We start from the raw sequence: 20,809 nt of genomic DNA on the forward strand, positions 1-20,809 counted from the left end.
TTTCAAATGTTTTATTCTTTTCTCAACTTTCTGGAGATTGATGCAAACTGTTTGAATTTCATGGCTCTAATTGTAACATCCTAAGTTTTATTTTGAGTTTTGGTAGCCTTTTTTGATTGATTTTGAGGATAGGCTAGTGTTTAAACTTGAATCTTGGTGTCTAGTTTGGAATCAAAGTGAGTTGGAGGAACAGGTGAACAAATCCCTCTTAGGATTTGTTCGCCACGGTGAATCGAAGATTATTGGGAGAACTTCCTTTCGCCATGGTGAAGTTAAGGGGGACGCCACGATGAAAGTTGGTCAAGTGAGTAAGAGTTCCTCTTGGGAAAAATCTCGCACTGCGACGAAGTATAAGTTGGCCTCGACAAGGTTGGTTTTCCAAGTCAGAAAAATCCCTCTCGGGGTTAGTTAGTCGGGACAAATCCATGTGTTCGCCGTGAAGAAAAGTTCGCATCTTTAAATTCGAAGGAAGAGTCTGATGCGCGAAAATCAGATTTTCTGAAGGTGGGAGTTGGAGCTCTGCTAGGGCTCGTATTTTTGGCTTGGGGAAGATGTTTCTACGGGTCCATTATCTCAAGTAAGTGAATCTAACCTCTAATCTACTCTTTCTCTTGGGATTTTTAAGGAATTTTGTAGTGGAACCCTAGGACTTTCTAGTTTTTGATGGAATTGAGATTTTTGACCGATTATTTTGAGTTTTAAATGATTGCTATGGGTCAGTCTAAGTATTTAATTTGTGCAATTTTCTTGGATTTGGAGATTTTGAAGTTTTGGGAATTTAGGGCTTGTAAAAATGGATGTTTATGATTGAGAATGATAATGTAGTGGTTAAAATTGAGTTTTATGAATTTGGTTATGTTAAGGAGGGTTGAATTGGATGTTTAATTAGTTTAGAATGTTGTTAAAACTCCAATTGTTCTAATTGGGTGTCTGGGTGATGATTTCTAGAGTGGGACTTTGAGTTTGTGAATTCAATTGATATTTTGGAAGGGGAACTAGAGTAATAATGGTCTCTTGTGGTTTTTGGAGTGTTATTATGATGGTTTGGCCCTTGTGAGTTAGGTAGAGTTTTGGTTGAGACTAAGAATTTTGAGTCCTCAAGTGTTGTGTTGGCCATTTTATTAGTTTGTTAACTAATACATGGTGGTTATGCATTTGTGTGCTTGTGTAGACTTGTTGAGTATTTTGTTGGTGCACAGGGCATCATGGTGTTTTGTTATTCTTTGCTCAAGCGAGAGGTAACCACTTTCCAATCCTTTGTACATGCTGTTATGATACTGTTAGTGGATTTATGTTTTCATGCTCTGAGTAATAAATGGTGTTCTAAATGTAATTTATATATGAAAAGAGAAATTGTCTTGTGGGGTTTTGCATGGATTTAAAGTATTGGAAGATATGTCACTTGTTGAAGTTGTTTATGAAATGCGAACTCATTCTTTGGTAATACTTGAGCATGATTTATGCATTGGGAAATAGTGAGAGACTTGGTTGATACTACCACGTTGTAAGGTCTCTATTAATGCATGATGGTTAGCTCCTTACATCCCTCATAGTGAGAGATAAGCCTTTTGGCTCCTTACATCTCCATAGTGAGGGATAGGCCTTTTGGCTCCTTACATCTCCCATAGTGAGGGATGGGCCGAGTTCGGCTCTTGAAAATCCCCCAAAGTGAGGGACAGGGTTGATAGGATTGCATCTTTGCACATGCATGATTGTTGTGGCTATCGTTTATAATATTACTTATTAACTGTCTCACTTGACACCTTGCGAGCACCTATTTAGTTTGTACCCTGAATTGGAAGTTAGTTACTGGGACTTTTGTCTCACCCCGTGGTTTATAATGTTTTCATGTGAAGGTTATAGGCGTGCATCATTGGGAAGGGACGTAGAGGCTTGAGCTTAGTTAGCTGTAATACCTCTAGCCTTTGTATATTGCCACATATAGGGACTTTTTTATTGTTTGGTCTCATTGTAAATTGGAGGAAGTTTTATCTCCTTATTTTGGTTCGCCGGAGGCCACTTCTAATGTTTTATGATACTTGGGTTTATGTTGTTGAAAAACAAATGGATGGGTTTATGTATGATATTTTTTGTTACCCGGGCCGGAGGCTTAGAGGCCCAATAGATTTAAAGGAATGATTTGGTTGCATGCAAACATTCTTGTTTGGGCTTCGGTTTACAGTCTAATTAGCAGTTTTAGAAATGTTTACATATTTTCTTTTCTACTATGGTAGCTTGTATAACAATTTTATTTTTCTACCATAGTAGTAGTTTCATGACAAGTTCAAGTTTTACAAATTGTTCAAGTTTACACTAATTACAATCTTGAGAGTTGTTTTATTCTAAATGGATTATAAATATTATTTATTTGGATATTTGCTAACACTTGTTTTGAATTATTTCTGGACAATTTTAATGTGTAAAAATATAAAATTATGAAATGTAATTTTTAGGTATGGATGAAATTTTTTTACATGTGATATCAACATGTTATCACTATTTGGGCAGCGAAGCCCGCCCTGCCCAGCCTAGCTCAAAATGATTAGGGCTTCTATGGGTAGGGTCGGGTAGCAGATTGCAAAATATAGCTTGCTCATACTTCGGGCTGGGAATTGGACAAGCATCAAATCCTGTTCATGTGCACCCCTAATTCCCAGTAGTCCATTCTGTGACCACGTCCTATTTTGATATTTTTCGTGGTGTAAAATAAGTTTGGGCTCTTGGGCTCCGCGTTTCAGCCCCCAAAAACATTGGCAATGACCATCATCCCAGGATGGCTTGAATAATATTGACACCGGTAGCTACTATAAAAAAATTCTTTATTTTCCGAGAATTTAGTAAATGATAAGTGAGGGGTGGGGAAGAACTCTGAAAATTTTGTGATTGGCGGAATTTTTTTCCCATAATTTTATCCGAAAAAATATAAGTAATTTTTTAACATTAAAAATCACTTTAAAATGTTGACTTCACACTTCGTAATTCGTATTTAGTTCTTTTGACTGGATATATATATATATATATATATAAAATATATATTATTCATATTCATTCACCAGTAACGCATCCAGACATACTGCATTAAGAATAACAATGTGTTCCGAAACTTTAATAAAGGCCAAATGTATTTACACATGTCATGCCCAGATTTGAAGAGAGAGAGAACAAAGAGATGTCTCATTAGTTCCCGACGAGTGGAACCCAATTTGAATTTACAAATTATATTTAAGGGGTATTTGGAATTAAAAAAAATACTTTTACACAAATTGAGACAATTTTTTTTTCCACATAATCGCTTCTAAAATCATAATTAGATTTCTATTCAAATACCCTTTTAGCTGTTTGAACTTTGAACAAGCTCGCAAGTTCACCCTACCCACGGCAATACACAAGCGACAGGCTTACGCCACCGGCTCCTTCCCCATGATGAGCCAAGTAAAATTTACAATAGGGACATTGTCTAAAATGTAAAACTATTGATTACTCAGGCTAAGAAACTTGAGATGCATCTTCTGTACAGCAATTGCAATTACACACATCGTGGAGACGAAATTTTTCATGAGGGTTTGGCTGAAATTCTCGTGCAGGTTTAAGCTAGACAGCTCGAGGAGGCACGAAACTTATCATCCATATGGGATACTGGGACATAAACTGCATCTCTTAGAGAACTGTGGGTTCGGCCATAGAAAACATAAACAAGTACTCCTATGGCAAGCCATATTGACACACGAGCCCACGTGGCAGCCCTGCATGAAAGACGCAATCATTAGACAAGGGAAGCAATCTCCACTAGAAGAAAACAATCCTATGTTCGCTTACCCAAGATTAATAAGCAAGTAGCAATTGATGAGAATGCAAGCTACAGGCAGCAGTGGCACCAACGGGCAAATGAAACCTGTAAAGGGATAGATAACAGAGTTATTCCTTATGCTTGATCTTCAATGAAGGAAGGCTTCTTAAAGCATACATTTTAATTCTAGTTAATGAATCACATCAACTTAACTATACCTCCAGAGTGCCCAAAATTGTGTCTTGCATCATCTTGATCTATGCAGGTTAGGAATATGAGACCGGAAAGAACAAGAATGCCACCCACTCCACAAAATGTGAAACGAACAGCTCTGACAATAGCAAACAAAAAAGTTGTAACAAGCAAGAACATCAAGCATACATTAAAAACATGATATGCCATTGTTCTAAACGGAACCATAGTCAAGGTTTACGCCACCACCATCCGCATTATCAAAATCCTCCACTTCCCAGGGAAGAAAGGCAAATCCTTTTAGGTCCACTTTCTTTAAATTTCAAATTAGCAGCTGAACATTTTAAGAATCATTCCCCTCGATCCTTTTCATAAGAGCTCATTAGTTACTTTCCTTAAATTAAAAAAAAAAAAAGAAGTCAAAGTTAGTTAAATGTTAAAAACTTCTACAACTTTACAAAATTAGCCCTTAGTTGATGTGGTTCATTGGGAAGAAAGGATGGAAAAGCCATTATAAAGTAGCAAAGGAATTTTTGGAAATTAGCTATAAATGTTTCATTAAATTTTGTTAGAAGTTTTGTATTAAGGATCAATGGGCAGGCCTTAGAAGTAGGACCAGAGGGAGTAGTTTATGCATTAGGCGATCAAGATATACTGTCATAGTACGTAGTACGTCTTGGAAAATATTAAAAACAACCTTCCTCTAAACCAACCTGAGAATACTTGAATCGGAAGCTGCATATGTGAGGATAAACACCCCTAAGCATGTAAGTGCTATCACCCACCCAACGATTTTTCTCCTATTACTTTCATCTATATCTGCATTCATAAACAAGGAATCAGAAGGGAACAATAGATTCCAAATAGCATAAAGCAACGAGATGCCACAAGTTAGTCATATTATAACCAGAATGACATTTTGAACAAACATCTAAAACAACCCCATTTATGTGTATCATGATTACAATACATTCTGGATTAGGTAAAAACATTGGCTGCGTACTTCAAGAGCTAATTTCGAATTTTAATCCTTGATTTCTGCTGCACAACATTTCCAGGCTTAAAAAAAACTGTAGTGCTTATATCTGTACAATACAGGTATTTGATAAGAGATTTGAGAGGGAAAGGCATGACTTACAGTTGCCTATGGCAAAATGCCGAGAAAGAAGAGGACAGTCGATTGGCATATCCTCTTTGGTAACTACAGGTTGATGTCCTCAGAGGTACAAATATTTGCCTCTCCATGTTTATCATATCTGTCATCACTAATCCAACGGTTTTTGGATGGTACCGAATCACTTGATTCCTCAAGAGAAGGCAGTAATGGGACTTCATCTGGAGGGATGTATCTTAATATTAATATAGATACTGCAACCGTGGTGAACGCAAGAAGCGTCCCCACACTAACCTGCAACAGAAGCAAATTCCACGTTACCTTTGTATGCGGAGATCAAGGAACCGACCATGGAACAACAGGCATGCAGTCAGAACTAACTTATAATGCCTAATTATAACAAGCATTTTCTTCACCATTATGCCTCATAAATTTCAAAATTGAGAGAAATACAAAGAAAAGAAAAAAGATCCCCTGGCTTTTATTTTGAAATATAAAATGCGTAGGGGTTTCATTTTAGCCAATTTGCATTTAGCATCATAAGACTGGAACTCAAGAATTGTTCTTTGTATATTTGCAAAAGAACTGAGGCTTCTTCCATATCATAAAGTACCAATTAGTATAGAACCTTTAAATGAATGCTTTTCAAGCTCAATCTTAGCTAGAGATATTAAAGCATCCTAGCTGATGCGAAGGTTGACTTACCATCCCAGCCAGTTGAGAGACATCCATCAAAGACGCCAAGATTGCAGCTACAAGGCCAGTAGCCACTGTGCTCTTAACGGGAACTTGGCTGAACTTATTAATGTCTGAAAAAAATGGTGGCAGCAGCCCATCCCTTGCCATAGCCATCAAAATTCGGGGCTAAATGATGAAATAAAGTACATTGATATCTTTAACAGGAAACCGAAGACTTCAAAACAAGGAAAAATAACTTTGATAGCTACAAAATGAAATCATCATTATAAACCAGCAATATATAAAATTTACCTGGGGAAGTATACCACCCATCAATGATGCACAAAGAGCTGTAAAAGCCCCAGCATTTATCACGTAACTACAGTAACAACCAGGAAAAGTCACATGAGCAAATACTGCAAGTCTGTAAATCTATTTCATCGCCAATATCTTTTTTTTTTTTTGGGGGGGGGGGGGGAGGCGATGCACCAATTGTAGAATTGCAACTTACGCTGCCCATTGCATCCCATGGTTTGCAAACGCAGAGGATATGGGGGTGTCAGGATTGATTGCATAATAAGGCACTAAGCCAACAACAACGATGGAGACCATCATATACAATGCACAACAAAGAAACAGTGCAGCCCCAATACCCAGTGGCAAATCTCGTTGAGGATTTTTCACCTGTTGATCATGTAGAGACTATTAGGAATCTTATTTCTTCAATTAAATATAACCTAAAAAAGACATCACCTATAACAAAATGACATCACCTCTTCAGCAGTGCTGGCAACAGAATCAAAACCTATATATGCGAAGAAGACTGTTGCAGAACCGGCAAGCATTCCATCAACGCCAAAGGGAAAATAACTACCACAGCAAAAGAAACAAAGTAGCAAGTAGTCAGTGGTAATCAAACGTGCTCATAGGGAAGTGTAAAACAATATCGAAAGTACCCCGAAGGAAGTTCATATCCAACCCATCCAGACTTGAATCCCAAGTAAGCACCAGCCACTATGACAAAAATCAAGGCGCACACATTTACTGATGTGACTATGCCTTGTACCGTTGTACTCTGCAAATATTGAATATTCAAAGTAAGAAGATCTCTCAAATTTGGCACTGAAAAGATGATTAATTGTTGGATTGATAGGGAGAGGGGAGACAACCCGTGCATCTAGGTTGCATAGAATATAAATTATACTCCCTCGGTTCCTAAGAGTAAGACAAAATTCTGGAGGATATGAAGTTCCTATATACAAGACAATCTAAAAATTTTTAGGAATAATTAATTTTTTTCCCTAAAATGCCCCTAATCAATGAATAAAAAGACTTAACCCGCCATGGAGTAAAGTTAAGAAAATGAGCATTAATTGAGGGTAGAAGTGGAGATATGGAAAAAATTTAAAACATCAGTTAGTTAAAAGTTGTTTGATCCGTATCCATAAGTTAGGTAATCTCGTCTTATAAAAATGAATAGAGGGAGTACTGCGCAAAAGGGAAATTTTGAATTTTAACCCATGAACCCAAAATAAGAATTTTCAAACAGAAATGGATCAGAAAAAGCATAATAATGAGATTATTATAGAAATCTACCTCCTTGATGCCAACGCACAAGAGTCCAGTAATAATAAGTACCACAATTGCAGCACATGGGTCCACAACAATATCAGTACCAGGAATATGCTGACGGGCTAAGAAGAAGGGCAAATGATCCATACCTCCAAAAAATGCAGCCTAAAAATATTTATTTTGGGGTAAACAACTGGATTATATGAATCTTACTCTCTGTTCAAACAATAAATTTGCAATACACGTTATATAAATAAATACATGTGAAAAATCCAAATGAAGCTGAGTGTAGATCAAGCAAGACAAACACGATCCTCTAGGAGACTGACAAAGATATGTGTGGTAGGCAAAGGGCAGTTTACACTCTTGTATTGATTGGAATGGTAAAGCATGACAAAAACGCTTGAGCAACAGATATTTTACATAGTAGGTTTGTACTCGAATAATGAAAAAATTAAGTGGCGGATAAATCAATGTCAGTTTAAATCAGATAAAGAAAGATGACGGCATACTCAAAGCTAAATCTAATCGAAAATTTTCTAGGCAAACAAGAATTCGGTAGGAGAGTTGAAGAAAACATGAGACCATGTTAGGAGATATGCCACGAGCAACAGCTGCTCCACCAATTGTATACTCCAGTATCAAGGCCCATCCAATCAACCATGCAGCACTGCAAACGAAGATATTATTTTATCAATTTATATCAGTAAAAAATATCAACTTCCAGTTGATCATTATAGAATTGAATTGACGTATTATCAAACAACAAAGACCTCAAACTTCCACAGACCCAGAAGCAGAAAAATACATCTGCCCATTCACGATGAATCATAACTTTTTCCAGAAAGAGATGCAAACCCAAATCCTCAACATCTATATCACCAGATTATTACCATAACTTGAAAAGCAACCACCGAATAAATGACCAACTAATGAACTCTGACACGAGCATTTTAACATTTGATGAGCAGAGACAACACACATAGAAGGGAAAAATAACATAGCGTAGGCCAAAATTTTCAGTCAGGTAACTTCAGAAGAAAACCCCAGGAATCTAGAGAAAGTACCCTTCTCCTACACATATATATGAATAGTGATATGCACTTCCAGCAGAAGGGCAACGACTAGCCAACTCTGCGTAGCAAAACGCTGAAAGAGCAGCCGCTAGTCCAGCTATGAGAAAAGAAAAGGCCAAGGCGGGTCCAGAATGTTCTCGAGCGACTGTTCCAACAAGAACATAGACTCCAGCACCAATTGTCGCACCAACACCTGACGAAGACATGAAAGTCAGTTTGCAAGGAATGAACTCAGAAGAAGAATAGATGAGGGAGAAAGAAAATTATCCAACAAATAGGCCAATTACTAATATCGTCATGGTGCGATAATAATCGTCAAATTTACAATTTGATCTCTGCCGCCGAGAGAGGGGAATAGTGTTACTAAGATAATCGGCATTAACAAAGGGTGAGACGGTGAAAGATTGCAAGTCTAGAAAGCAGCATTGGATCAAACACAGAATGACTGAAATCATGACGGAGATAATGAAATGAATGGCTTAGCATGAGCAGATTGAAACATCAAACCAATGCTCAGAACTGGTATACTATTAAGTTTCAAACGGATGTAACTCCTATGCCACATAATGGATGTAGGCCCCCTGACGACCTGCCCCCGCCCCCCGGGGGGGGTTCATTACAAAAAGCTTTTGACGAGAATTACCGATTCCAATCAGATGGGGAACAGATAACTCCTTGGCAAGCTGACCCTCAGTCTTTTTGTGAGCAGAATCCACCAGCTTCCTTCTAGTCAAAAAGCTCAATGAACTCCAAGAACCCTCTCCTCCATGACTCCCTCCCTCCGAAGAATCAGTCGACACACCCATAAAAAATTAAAACAGAGTTTATCCAACAAGGAATACAGTTACAGTATATGGAAATGATCGCTTTTCTCCTAAAATCTTATGGGTGAGTAATGGGTCTGCCAGCCCACGTTCCCGGCACAATCTGCTCAGGTCTCACTCTCAGAAGGAAAGAGACAGTATCGTCAGGGAGATGGAGCAATAATCTAGGCTTGCTTTTGTCTTGCTCTTTCTTCCTACCCGCCAAAAGAGAAGGACGTGAACGTCGACGATGACGACGGCTGGTGGGAGTTCTTTATCAAGTTCAAAGTCGTTATCTTCATCCAGTGGTCTCCTTCGGTTTTCATTCCCCTTTATATTCTCATTATTTGGTTCGGCCTATCACTACCTAGCGCACATCCAGGGAGGGGGTGATGGGTGACCCTTTCCGGGGGTGGCAGCAGAGATTTTGGGGCAACTACATTGTATTCGTAATAATAGATTATTTTATTCATTCTCGGAGTCAAGAGGTTGACTTCTGCAAAAAAAAAAAAAAAAGGTGAATCGTTTATCATGTGCCGTATTATTCAAATAAATTGATTCCATTTATAAAGTAATTAATTATAATTTATAAAACAAACGGAAACAAACGGAAGCAATGCAGTTGACTAAGTATATTTCTTAATTCACTCCCTCCCTCTCCTACTTAATTATTGTCAATATGGTTAATTTAGAAAAAATAATAAATATATAAAATAAGTCTTATATATATTACTAATATCAACTCTCTGATTAGTTTTTATTTTAACTATAGGAGGAGTATTATTAAATAATTGAAAAAAAAAAGCAGCAAACTGGCACTAGGTAGGTGCTGCCAGGTGTCCAATGGACAGACATCCATGGTGGGAATTAGATTGGAATGTTTCCTTTTTTTTCTTTTTTTTTTTTGCCAACAGAATGGAATGCTTCTAATTACATAAAATAAATAAGTGGAAATTACATAGCAAAGAGTAATTGAACAGCCATTAGGCGTGTTTGCTTCTTTTTTTTGGGGGGGGGGGGGAACTACGCGTTTTTGCATTATAGTAGGTGCATTGAAACAGAAAAATAAACTGCAATGACGAAAGAATTGGGGGAGCGGGGGACAAGGGCGACATTGTCTTTTCCTCCCACGACTAATATTTTTCTAAGCATATTTCTTCTGACCCTGCTAATATATCAATATCATGTTCATCTCCCTTATTTTCTAAATAAAAATTTATGATGAAATGTGCGATTTTTATTGAATAAAGAACTCACTAAATAAGAGAAGTTACAGTGTATTAAATAAACGTACTATGTTTTTTTAAAATTATTTTTAGTGCTAATTATAAAACTTTATTTATAGAATATAAACGGGATTTTATAATTAAAACCGGTAGTATAATTTATAAAGAATGAGATCCTTTACAAATTCCTTTTCATTCTCTTTCCCTCTTCTTTCCTTAACTACATCCACACTTCAGAAGAACCTATTTAATGCATTGATAATTTGATATCGTTTTCGATGACAAGGAAGAGGAGAGATTAGGTGCCCAAACTGATCCATGAATTTAATATATATATATATATATTTATGTTAGCCAAGTGGGAGGTTACTACATCTTAATAATACATGTAATAAAAATATTTAAAATACCCAAAACCCAAATTATTGCGCGTAAAATAAATATTTTTTGCAATGAATAAGAGAAAATTATAGGCAAGTCCAAGTAGATCAATTATTCGGCTTTTCGCGTAACTTACAAACAACGTCTCGCACGAGCACACGGCACCTCTTCCTTTTGAACTTTCATCTTCAGTTGCGTCCAAACTCAAATAATATCATCAATTTTTATCATTGAACATTGAAACTCTACTTTAAACACAAAGACCAAACGTTGATTTTATATTATTTTTTTGTAAGTATAACCCTATGTGTATTGTCTGGTATGAAGAAAACAGAGAGTATGCAAAATGAAATTTTTTTTTAATTAGTTCGATTTAAAAAATTATATAATTGAAGATATAAAATTTTGATAAAGAAAAAAAATATAAGGTAAATGGTAAGAAAAATCAATTAAAATTTTTTAACCTTATCTTTTAATTTTTTTTAAAAATTCAACAGCGGGAACATTCTTTTTTCAGCCTTTGCGCCAATGTTCAGCTAATCTAACGGCCAAAAAATAAATACCGTTACAATATTGATCTATTAGCTGATTTTGTGTGCTATTATCAAACACATCAATTGATTTCCTTTCAAAGTCAAAAAATAATTGCAGGAGAGAAAAAGCTAGAAGCATTATTAATTATTAAACACTCATGATATCATCATTTGAAATCAAACCGCAGGACGCGTATGCGTATCACACTGTGCCTGACCTGACCATGTACGTGATCAAATATATTGCAGATTCTATATATACACAAACGCCAGTGTTATAAATAAATAATTTTTTTTCCTTGACTTTGAACTCTCTATTATTTGATATTGTGGCTCACTGATTGGGCAGAAAGGATAACGTAATTTAATTGGTCTTTTTGGATACCTCTAGGAGTTTCCTTGATTCTCACGGGATTGTTTACCCCTCGATATTGTTTAATTAGCTAGCTTATCTAATATTCCATCAGATCATAATTATATCATTAATTTATAAAGATTAAAAGATTAATTAAATTAGTTATTTATGAAAAAAAATACATGTTGATTTACTTAAACTACTTTTTATAGTTATATTATAAATATCCTCATAATGAAATAAAAGAGGTTAAAAAATATTTACTTAGAAGATTAAATAAATTAATATTTTTCGTCTGGAATTAAAATAAATTTATCTAGTAATTTTTCCTGGGAAATACCAGTGAGCGTTCATGTCAACAAGTATTGCTTAATTATATATATTTATAAGTTATTTTTAATATAGACAGAGAAAGATATTAAACTTCAGTATCTCCTTTTCAAAATTCAATAATTTTCTAATTTTAGCTCTCTTTAATATGCATTATACCTTATGAGAATAAAATCAATACAATAATAAATGATGAGTAAAATTATGTATTTATATGAAAATTTTCTCCTTTTACTTTATAAATATGACTAAAATTTTTTCTCTCTATCTATCGTATAAATAGAATCAAAAGAGTATCAGTCATTTCCAGCCTAGGAGATAATTTTATCACTTTATCATGATTGGAACTCGGAAGCCTGTGCCCGAAAAGTTGACAACGGGACATGTTTTAGCCAATATGAAGTTTGGATTCGATGGAAGTTGTCTTGTTCTGGAAGCTGGCATGAGCAATGGATAATATCTGTAATAATAATATTATCATAATCCTATAGATAACAAGTTTGTTGTTATTGAAATGAATTGAAAGGCACGAGTAGAAGTCTGAATGGTTCGGGACGAGTGAGGCGTGATCAGTTGTGACAAAAATGTTTAAGATGATGATATAAGTTATTGTATCCTGTGATATTTTGTGAAGTGGTGGGGAGGAGATTGAAATTGAAGATGAAAATGCACTGGAGATCAGGGGATTGACAACGATGATGGGATTATATGGTATTGACGTAGCGCTGAATTATTGCAAAGAGACAAATGTGCCGTTGATGTAATGTATTGTGTCTTAGGGATAATTATGCTTCATAATTAACTGATATTTTTTATTAACAACAAAATTAGATAGGTTATTTTTTTTTTATCAAGGTTAAGGCATACATTCCGGTTAAAAAAAAAAGCTTCCGAAAGAATTTATAAAAAAGCAATTTGAACTCACACTCTTATAAATTATGGCCAAACTTTTATTAGCTTGTGAATAATTATCATTAGAAAGGTCATGAACTACTCATCAAAAAAAGAAAGGTCATGAACTGAAACACTTTATAGTCAGATAGTCTTTTAAATGAAAGGTCACTCACGATAGCAATATTCAAACGATGACAGCAACTACGAGTTGGCAAGGCCCCGGGGGGGGGGGGGGAGACTCCAAATACGACACTTTTTTTTTTAGGGGCATTACAGAAATATAACCCTCTCATTTGTTTGATTACATATATAGCGTATTAAATAAAAATCAAATCATAATTTTAAAAATAATTTTATATTATATAAAAATAAATATATAAAAAATTTATTTAGAATTATGAAAAATTGTTTTGAGAAAATATTTTTAGGAGATATTTGGATAAAAACCCAACTATAATTCTAAAAGTAATTTTACAGTATATAAAATAAATATGTAAAAAAATTTATATCAATTTATAAAAATATACTTTTTAAAAATACTTTTATAGGATGCCAAACATTTTTTAGTAATAACCAAATGCCCTGTAAAGTAATCCAAGAGGCATGGCGTGGCAGGAGGACCCCACCCTATCCCCTTGCCATCATCCTCTTTTGGATATGACATCGATCTCATCATTACATCACGTTCCCCACCCATCGCATGGAGAATCAAACTACTAATCTTTAGACCCCGTTAATTAATTTAAAAAATTAAAAAAATTATTTAAATTAATTATTTATAATAAATATGTGTTTTTTTAAAATATCTTTGCTATTCATACATATTAGCTAAAACTGTTATTTGATGAAACTTTTAACATGTATAACTACTACAAAAACTATTTTTAAAAAATAGATAAATATAAAAAAAAAAGTGTTTATAGTCAAATTAAAAATCAACCTAGCTCTTATTAAAATACAGAAATAGTAAATATGATGATAACAAGTTTATCAGTATTTGATATCTGAACATTTGTTATTGCTGCTAGAAAACAACACGTAACCTGCCATTAAAATGGTACAAGGGTTAGAACTCACAACTTAACACAACAATCGGACCCAAAAACGGGTTAGAGAAGAACAGTACAAACAAATTTCTTACTAAAATTTTAAAAAGAAAGAAATAAAACTGTTCTCAAATCAAGGAAGATGACATTCAGCAAATATAAGTTATTTAACGAGGCGATTCAACAAACAAGTTATTTACAATGTCATGGCTATACGCCTTTTTTTTTTTAAAAAAAATAATTTTATCATTAAAAAAATTGTATATTAAAAATTCTGGATCTAAACCATTCAAATTAGATTTTGAATAGTTCAGATTTTATTGTACCATAAGTACATGGTGTGATAAGCACCAAATGAGGACCAACTTTAATCCCGCTCTGAGAACACTGCTACGAGGCCATGTGATGTGCCTCAGCACGCTGAATCTCGTTGGCATGTGCTGATGGGACATAGACGGCATTTAACAGTGAGCTGTGTTTGCGGCCATAGCATACATAAATAGCTGCTCCAATGGCCAACCACAATGAAACTCGAATCCAAGTAGAAAGCCTGAAGTTCATCAGATACCACGAACATCAGACGTGATCCATCATATATCATATATTGTTCATCCACGCACAAAACCAAGTGAAGCATGTTTGTCTTTGGACACTCACCCAAGATCAACTAATAGGTAGGTGTTTATAAGAATGCAGATTGCAGGAAGGAATGGAACACACGGGCAAAGAAACCCTGAAATATAAGATATCAGATCATTCAGAATGAGGTTATAGTAATTTAATTATCTTTTATCCTAGTGCAAGATAGTGTGGACTTCTGGACGGTAGCTACAACACCTGCATGTGTTCTTTAATAACATGTTAGAACGAAGTTTAATTGTCGTCTAACATACCTCCTGTGTGTCCAAAACTGTGCCTCGCATCATCTTGGCCTATATAGGCGAGGACAATTGTACTGCAGACAAGAATTAGTGCACCCAGACCGCAAATTGTAAAGCGCACAACGCTGGCACAACGTTAAAAAGAACGAGGCAGATTTGAAGAAAATGGGAAAGGATTTAGTTATTCAAACTGGTCAAGCAAAAGAAACATGTCTTCAACAAAAATTTAATTGCTAGTTACACACAACACAACCTTAAAAACGCAATTACAGCATCCATTTTAACTGGACAATTTTTCGCGAATAGAATACCAGAAATACATCTCGGTCGTTTACTTCAAAACTAGTTAAGAATTAAGATGTTCTCAAGATTGACTCACCTGGGACAACCCTCAGTTGAAGCTGCAATTGCAAAGATAAAAGTCCCTATACAAAGAAAGCATATGCTCCATGCAGCACGTTTCCGTCTATGGACGGATGCTATCAGCACAAAGAATAATGGTGAGGTTTGGGCATAACAGCTAAAAACTGAATCGCACTAGGGATGAATGCTATCACCACAATGCTGAATCATTATCGATAAAGTCATTAATGCAAAATTACAACAAATATCAAGTTTTGCAGGAGAACGATTTGAAACAGCATCAAACAATGAATGCTAACACCACAATGCCAACTACGGAAAAGGTCAGAATATAAACTCAATGATTACCTTGTGTTCCCTGTTTCATGATTAAAGGATGTCCAAGCAAGGCAGCTGCCTCATTATGTGATTGTTGATGGCTATTCTCATGAGAATTCCCAGTATCTACAGGACTTGCTACTCCAATTTCCTCAACATCGCCACTCAAATGCAAAGGCATTGGGTCAGTGGATGCATCAACTGATGATGGAATAGGAGGCATTGGATCAATGGATTTTTGAAGTGAAGATGGAATGGGCACCTCGTCAGGTGGAACATATCTGAGAATCAAAACTGAAACTGCAACAGTGGTGAATGCAAGCAGTGTTCCGATGCTAACCTACAATTCCCAAAGTAATGAATAAGAAAAAAGCAACCAAATTACATTTACATACGCGAGCACACAATCTTCCTTGTTACAGTTCATGGACATCTCACCATCCCTGCTAACTGAGAAACATCCATAAAGAAAGCCAGAGCAGCTGCCAAGACACCAGTGACAACAGTACTCTTTACAGGGACCTGGGTTCCTCTATTGATTTCTGAAAAGAAAGGAGGCAGCAATCCATCTCTAGCCATTGCCATAAAGATTCGTGGCTGTAAAGAACAAACTTACATTAGAAGAACCATTTGTAAGATGCAACAGATAATTCAGAAAACAGTGTCCACATGTCATACATCTACATAACAGGCCAAACCATCCCAAACCACTGCCGTAAAGATTTGTAGCTAACACTAGTAGATACACGGAGCTTTCAACTGCTTTTTTGGCTTTTCCGCAGGACAAGTTTCCTTGGCCATAACTTGCAATAGAGAGCAACTTCTTCCAAAAAATGAACTTCCACAAGCATACAATTTACGTTTCTTTCAAATAGCAATCACGTATATTTCCTTACACTCTATAATAAATTTTCTTCTGTTTGGAAAAACTCTTACATATGTTAAAGTGATCATTTAACCATTCAACACAGCAATGTAAGATTCCAAAAAATTTTCTTCAGATTGAATGCAATCAAGACATGAAATAGGTAAACTGAAATGCAATAAGAAAGTTAATAAGATCATGAAAATTCACAACCAAAATAAAAATCAAATCAACAGCACAGACTTATGTACCTGGGGAAGAATTGAACCTAACAAACTGGCAAAGAGAGCAGTGACTGCACCAGTTGTTATTATGTAACTGCAATGGGTTAAATAGAGCTTGAAACATAGTAACCAGAAGGACATTTGCGATTTTAAAGGAACTCAGAAATGAGACAGTAAGCCTCTCGCAAACCTTACACTGCCCATTGCATTCCATGTTCCGAAAATGCTGAGGAAATAGGAGTATCAGGATCCAAATCATAGTATGGCACCAAGCCAACAATTACAGCTGATACAAGCATATACAACATGCAACATATGGATAATGCAATTGCTATACCCAGGGGCAAATCTCGTTGAGGATTTTTCACCTGCAAGACAAAGAAACAGGAGATAAAAGGAGAGTCTTTGAAGAACAAGTTTGATTGCCACTGACATCCCCACTTCATGATGCTATGTGCTAAACTATCCGGAGATTTAAGAATGGCAATGGTACATAAACGTGCCATAGAAGACTTCTCTAGATGCATTTACTCTCATATCGTTTCTTCTTTCTGAGCAAGTCAAAACTACCGAGTCAGAATTTAAATATTAATCATTATAGATGAAAAACTAGAGAGTGCCAGTCATCAGTGTCACTTGGAACACACTGCAGCTATAATGAATGCTCCATTCTCGCAATGATACTAGTCAGAATGATAAGGTCTCATTAAGAGTTGAAATTGACAAAAACAAAAGGCGATGTGCAACAATGCCTTTTAGTTTCTGCCATAACAAGGAGACATCAGTTGATTATAAATCCCCCAAGAGAAGATGTACCTCCTCAGCTGTGCTGGTCACTGAATCAAAACCAATGTATGAAAAGAAAACAATTGCTGCCCCAGAGAACACACCATTTAATCCAAATGGGAAATACCTAAGATATAGCAAAGCACAATATCAGCGGCACCATTACGTCGGTATTCTATAGACAATGAGCAAAGTCAAAAGAATTTAACCCATTACCCATTGGCAAGCTTATATCCATCCCATTGGTTTTTGAAACCAAGATAACCACCTGCTATGATGATGAAGAGCAGGACACATACATTTATTGTTGTCACAATGAATTGTGCAGTTGAACTCTGAAACATATGATATATATGGGTACGTAAACTGGAAGGCAGAACAATGAGAAGCATTACATCTAGTAATTTAGGAGAGAATTACCTCTTTGATTCCAGTGCACAATAGTAAGGTAACAAGAAGAATTAAAACAGCAGCACATGGGTCAACCACAATTCCAAAACCTGGGATGGTATGACGAGCCAAAATAAAAGGCAGATTATCCTCACCCCCAAAAAACAAAGCCTGAAATATGCAAGATATAAATTCAAATAAAATGAAATTGTTGAAGTTTCTCTTATCCTTCAAAATAAACAACGGTGGTACTTATGAAGAAGCAAGTTTTTGGAAGCCAGGAAGGCTGCCAAATGTACATGTTACCATTACAATTTAGAATCTGATATGGGTTCTGTAAATGTAATAAATATACATTAAATTAATCACACACACAGAAAGTACAGAAAAGGGAACAGATACCGCACCATATTTGGAGTTATGCCACGAGCAACAGCTGAACCACCGATTGTGTACTCCAGAATCAGGGCCCAGCCAACAAACCAAGCAACCCTAAAATCAGTGGAAATGTTTAATCATGAATATACTGGCTATAAACGAAGGACGGTGACATGTCATGCCTCCTTTTAAGTCTAAATTGAAGTGGTTTATGAAAGTTAAGAGCGCCAAATCAGAGCATTGAAACTTAAGATAAAATTAAGGGACAAAAAGTTTTTTTCCCCCTGCCCTTCTAAAATAACACTATAAATATTTTAATAATCATACTCCAGAAGATGCAGTTTGCAGTGTGTTAATCATTCTATCAAAGTTCCTAATGCAGCAGAAGGATTCTCCAACTTATATGAGCAACACCTTTGATAAACAACTATTTCTTGATTGGTATTTATTAATACATACAAAAGTTTACCCTAAAAAATCTACAATATAGTGACTTACCCTTCTCCAATGCATATGTATGTATAGTGGTAAGCACTCCCAGCAGATGGGCATCGACAAGCTAGCTCAGCATAGCAAAGAGCTGAAAGTGCAGCAGCTATTCCAGCAATCAAAATTGATATTGTAAGTGCCGGTCCTGCATGTTGTCTAGCAACAGTTCCAACCAGAATGTACACTCCGGCCCCTATGGTTGCTCCAACTCCTGATTTTCAAGGACGGTGACTTTTCAATATGTAAATACTTCATAAAAAGAAAACACTTAACGGAAAAACATGAAGACTCAATCAAAACTTGACATCCGTGACATTGTGGTAAACAGGTGCACAGTTTCCCGCAGGCAACATAAGAAACTTAACCGAGAAATCGAGAATTATTTTCTTTTAAGGGAAAAATCTTCTAAATGAATAAACCATCCAGGCACAGCTACTTTTACGCCCGCAATACTTCGTCTTGATTGGCAGAAAAAAGAAGTGCACATCATCAAAGACTCAAGTGGTCGAAATTACTGTTTTTTTCACTTAGTTGATAATTCCTTCCTGAATAAAAGAAAAGAACCAAACACAACAGATACAGTTCTTATTTCAGTTTACCAATTCCAACGAGGTCGACGGCAGATAATTTCCTGGCCAATCGTTGACCTTCTCGCCTTGCAAGCGCAGAATCAACCTGCTTTCTCCTTACCCAACTTCTAACTTCCCGTAACCATCTTCCTTCTCCAATCCCGCCATTACCCTCAGTGCTTTGCTGGTTAACTAACATCTTCCAAAACGAGTGTTGCCGGTGTTTCGATTAAATATCCTCGGCAAGAACTGGACTTTGAGCTAAGAAATTTCTCTGAAATTACAAGGCTGAATAACCGAAACCCACTAAAATCTATTAGGCTCGTTTCTCTCGATGCGATTTTACACTGCCTGAGAAGGCGCTATACAAGCCCAATATTTTAATTATTGTTATTTTTCCCTCCAACGGCTTAGTCGAAACTCAGTAGCTTGATTTTCAGGCGACACTCCCGGATAGAACAAGAATTTTAGAAGTTCCCGTTATGCAATAGCTGTCGTGCACAAATTACATTAGCATTCTCGTATTGTTGCCGTAACACACACAGTGAATTAAGGATACTGATTGATTAAAGGTGATAATTCTAACTCGTGACAATTAATAACCATAGAAATTCTTTATTTATTGATACTACATTAAGACCGAATTAACTAGTATTATTTTCGGTCCTAATTATAAAATCTTATTTGTAATTTATAAACAAATCTTATAATTAGGACCAGAGATAATATATTAAAAATATTAATTAAATTAATTAATATGATATGTTATTTTTAAAATATCTTAATATTTTTTGGTAATCCTTTTCTTTCCTCCCATGCTTGATTATTATTAAAAAAAATATAAAAATAATTAATTAAAAAAATTGATGTACATGTAAAATATGCCTTAATATTTCAAATTAGCTCAGTATATTTTTTGGGCGAAAAGTTCATCATATTAAGCCTAACAAAGAAACTATGCGATAAATTTTAAATTTTATGCTGGTTTTTTCTCTGCCAGAAAAATTGTACACTAGTTGAATTTAATATTTATTTAAATTTTTCGTAAGTATAATTCAAATTAGTTCCGTTGCAAATACTCACACGGTACCTCCCATTAATAAATAGAAGATTTTGGATTAAATTATTTATAACTGTATAAGTTTATGCGCTTGTGATAGCTCATAAATACATTTAATTTTTGACTAACAATTGATCTGGTTAAATTATTTCTTCATATAAATAAAAGTACCCATATAATTTTTTTGCCAGCTGTATAATTAGTATTAATTCTGGCGAAAAAGAAAAGTAATTATAATTAACAGGCCAGCTTATTGAAACAAACCAATTAATCCAAAACCAAAAATATAAAAGCATTTTAATAACTAAAGTGTATTCATATCTGGACATAATAAATTCTACCCATGCACCCCATATAGCCATACCTAATGCGTTTAAATTACTTTGATGAAAATTCTAATTCTACAAAACATTCCAAATGCATGTGAAAATGTCGACGGCCAATTTCAATAAGGTTTACTTTTCTGCGCCTAGAATAGTTTTCAAAACGTTTTCCACCC

The 20,809-nt window shown here is 35.5% G+C and overlaps 1 protein-coding gene and 1 pseudogene across 3 annotated transcripts; both read right to left on the reverse strand.

The window, feature by feature from the left end:
* Positions 1–3,153: 3,153 nt before the first annotated feature.
* Positions 3,154–9,307, reverse strand: LOC114724658 (cationic amino acid transporter 2, vacuolar-like; annotated as a pseudogene).
* A 5,017-nt stretch (positions 9,308–14,324) lies between these two features.
* On the reverse strand, positions 14,325–19,739 carry LOC114724656 (cationic amino acid transporter 4, vacuolar). Of its 3 annotated transcripts, XM_028911051.1 has the most exons (14): positions 19,281–19,736; positions 18,691–18,892; positions 18,222–18,306; positions 17,845–17,985; positions 17,641–17,759; positions 17,455–17,551; positions 16,834–17,006; positions 16,666–16,732; positions 15,988–16,146; positions 15,580–15,889; positions 15,248–15,347; positions 14,881–14,993; positions 14,645–14,720; positions 14,325–14,537 (listed from the first exon to the last, which is right to left on the reverse strand). In XM_028911051.1, the coding sequence occupies exons 1-14, from the start codon at positions 19,447–19,449 to the stop codon at positions 14,378–14,380; spliced, it is 1,971 nt and encodes a 656-aa protein (XP_028766884.1). In that variant the 5' UTR covers positions 19,450–19,736; the 3' UTR covers positions 14,325–14,377. The 3 variants fall into 3 exon arrangements, with proteins under 3 accessions (XP_028766884.1, XP_028766886.1, XP_028766885.1); XM_028911053.1 differs by lacking the exon at positions 19,281–19,736 and having other exon boundaries at positions 17,845–17,924; positions 18,691–18,837; XM_028911052.1 differs by lacking the exon at positions 14,881–14,993 and having other exon boundaries at positions 14,453–14,537; positions 19,281–19,739.
* Positions 19,740–20,809: the final 1,070 nt, after the last annotated feature.

This window comes from Neltuma alba, unplaced genomic scaffold (genome assembly GCF_004799145.2).
Source record: "Neltuma alba isolate B1F8T4 unplaced genomic scaffold, ASM479914v2 tig00012194_pilon, whole genome shotgun sequence".
Lineage (NCBI taxonomy): Eukaryota > Viridiplantae > Streptophyta > Magnoliopsida > Fabales > Fabaceae > Neltuma > Neltuma alba.

Excerpts from the sequence above, each read along its gene's own strand:
- LOC114724656 (XM_028911051.1), bottom strand. The coding sequence starts at position 19,449 with ATGTTAGTTAACCAGCAAAGCACTGAGGGTAATGGCGGGATTGGAGAA. Across the intron at positions 18,307-18,690 it reads TACATATGCATTGGAGAAGG|GGTTGCTTGGTTTGTTGGCT; the intron begins GTAAGTCACTAT and ends CACTGATTTTAG. Across the intron at positions 14,721-14,880 it reads CAGTTTTGGACACACAGGAG|GGTTTCTTTGCCCGTGTGTT; the intron begins GTATGTTAGACG and ends CTTATATTTCAG.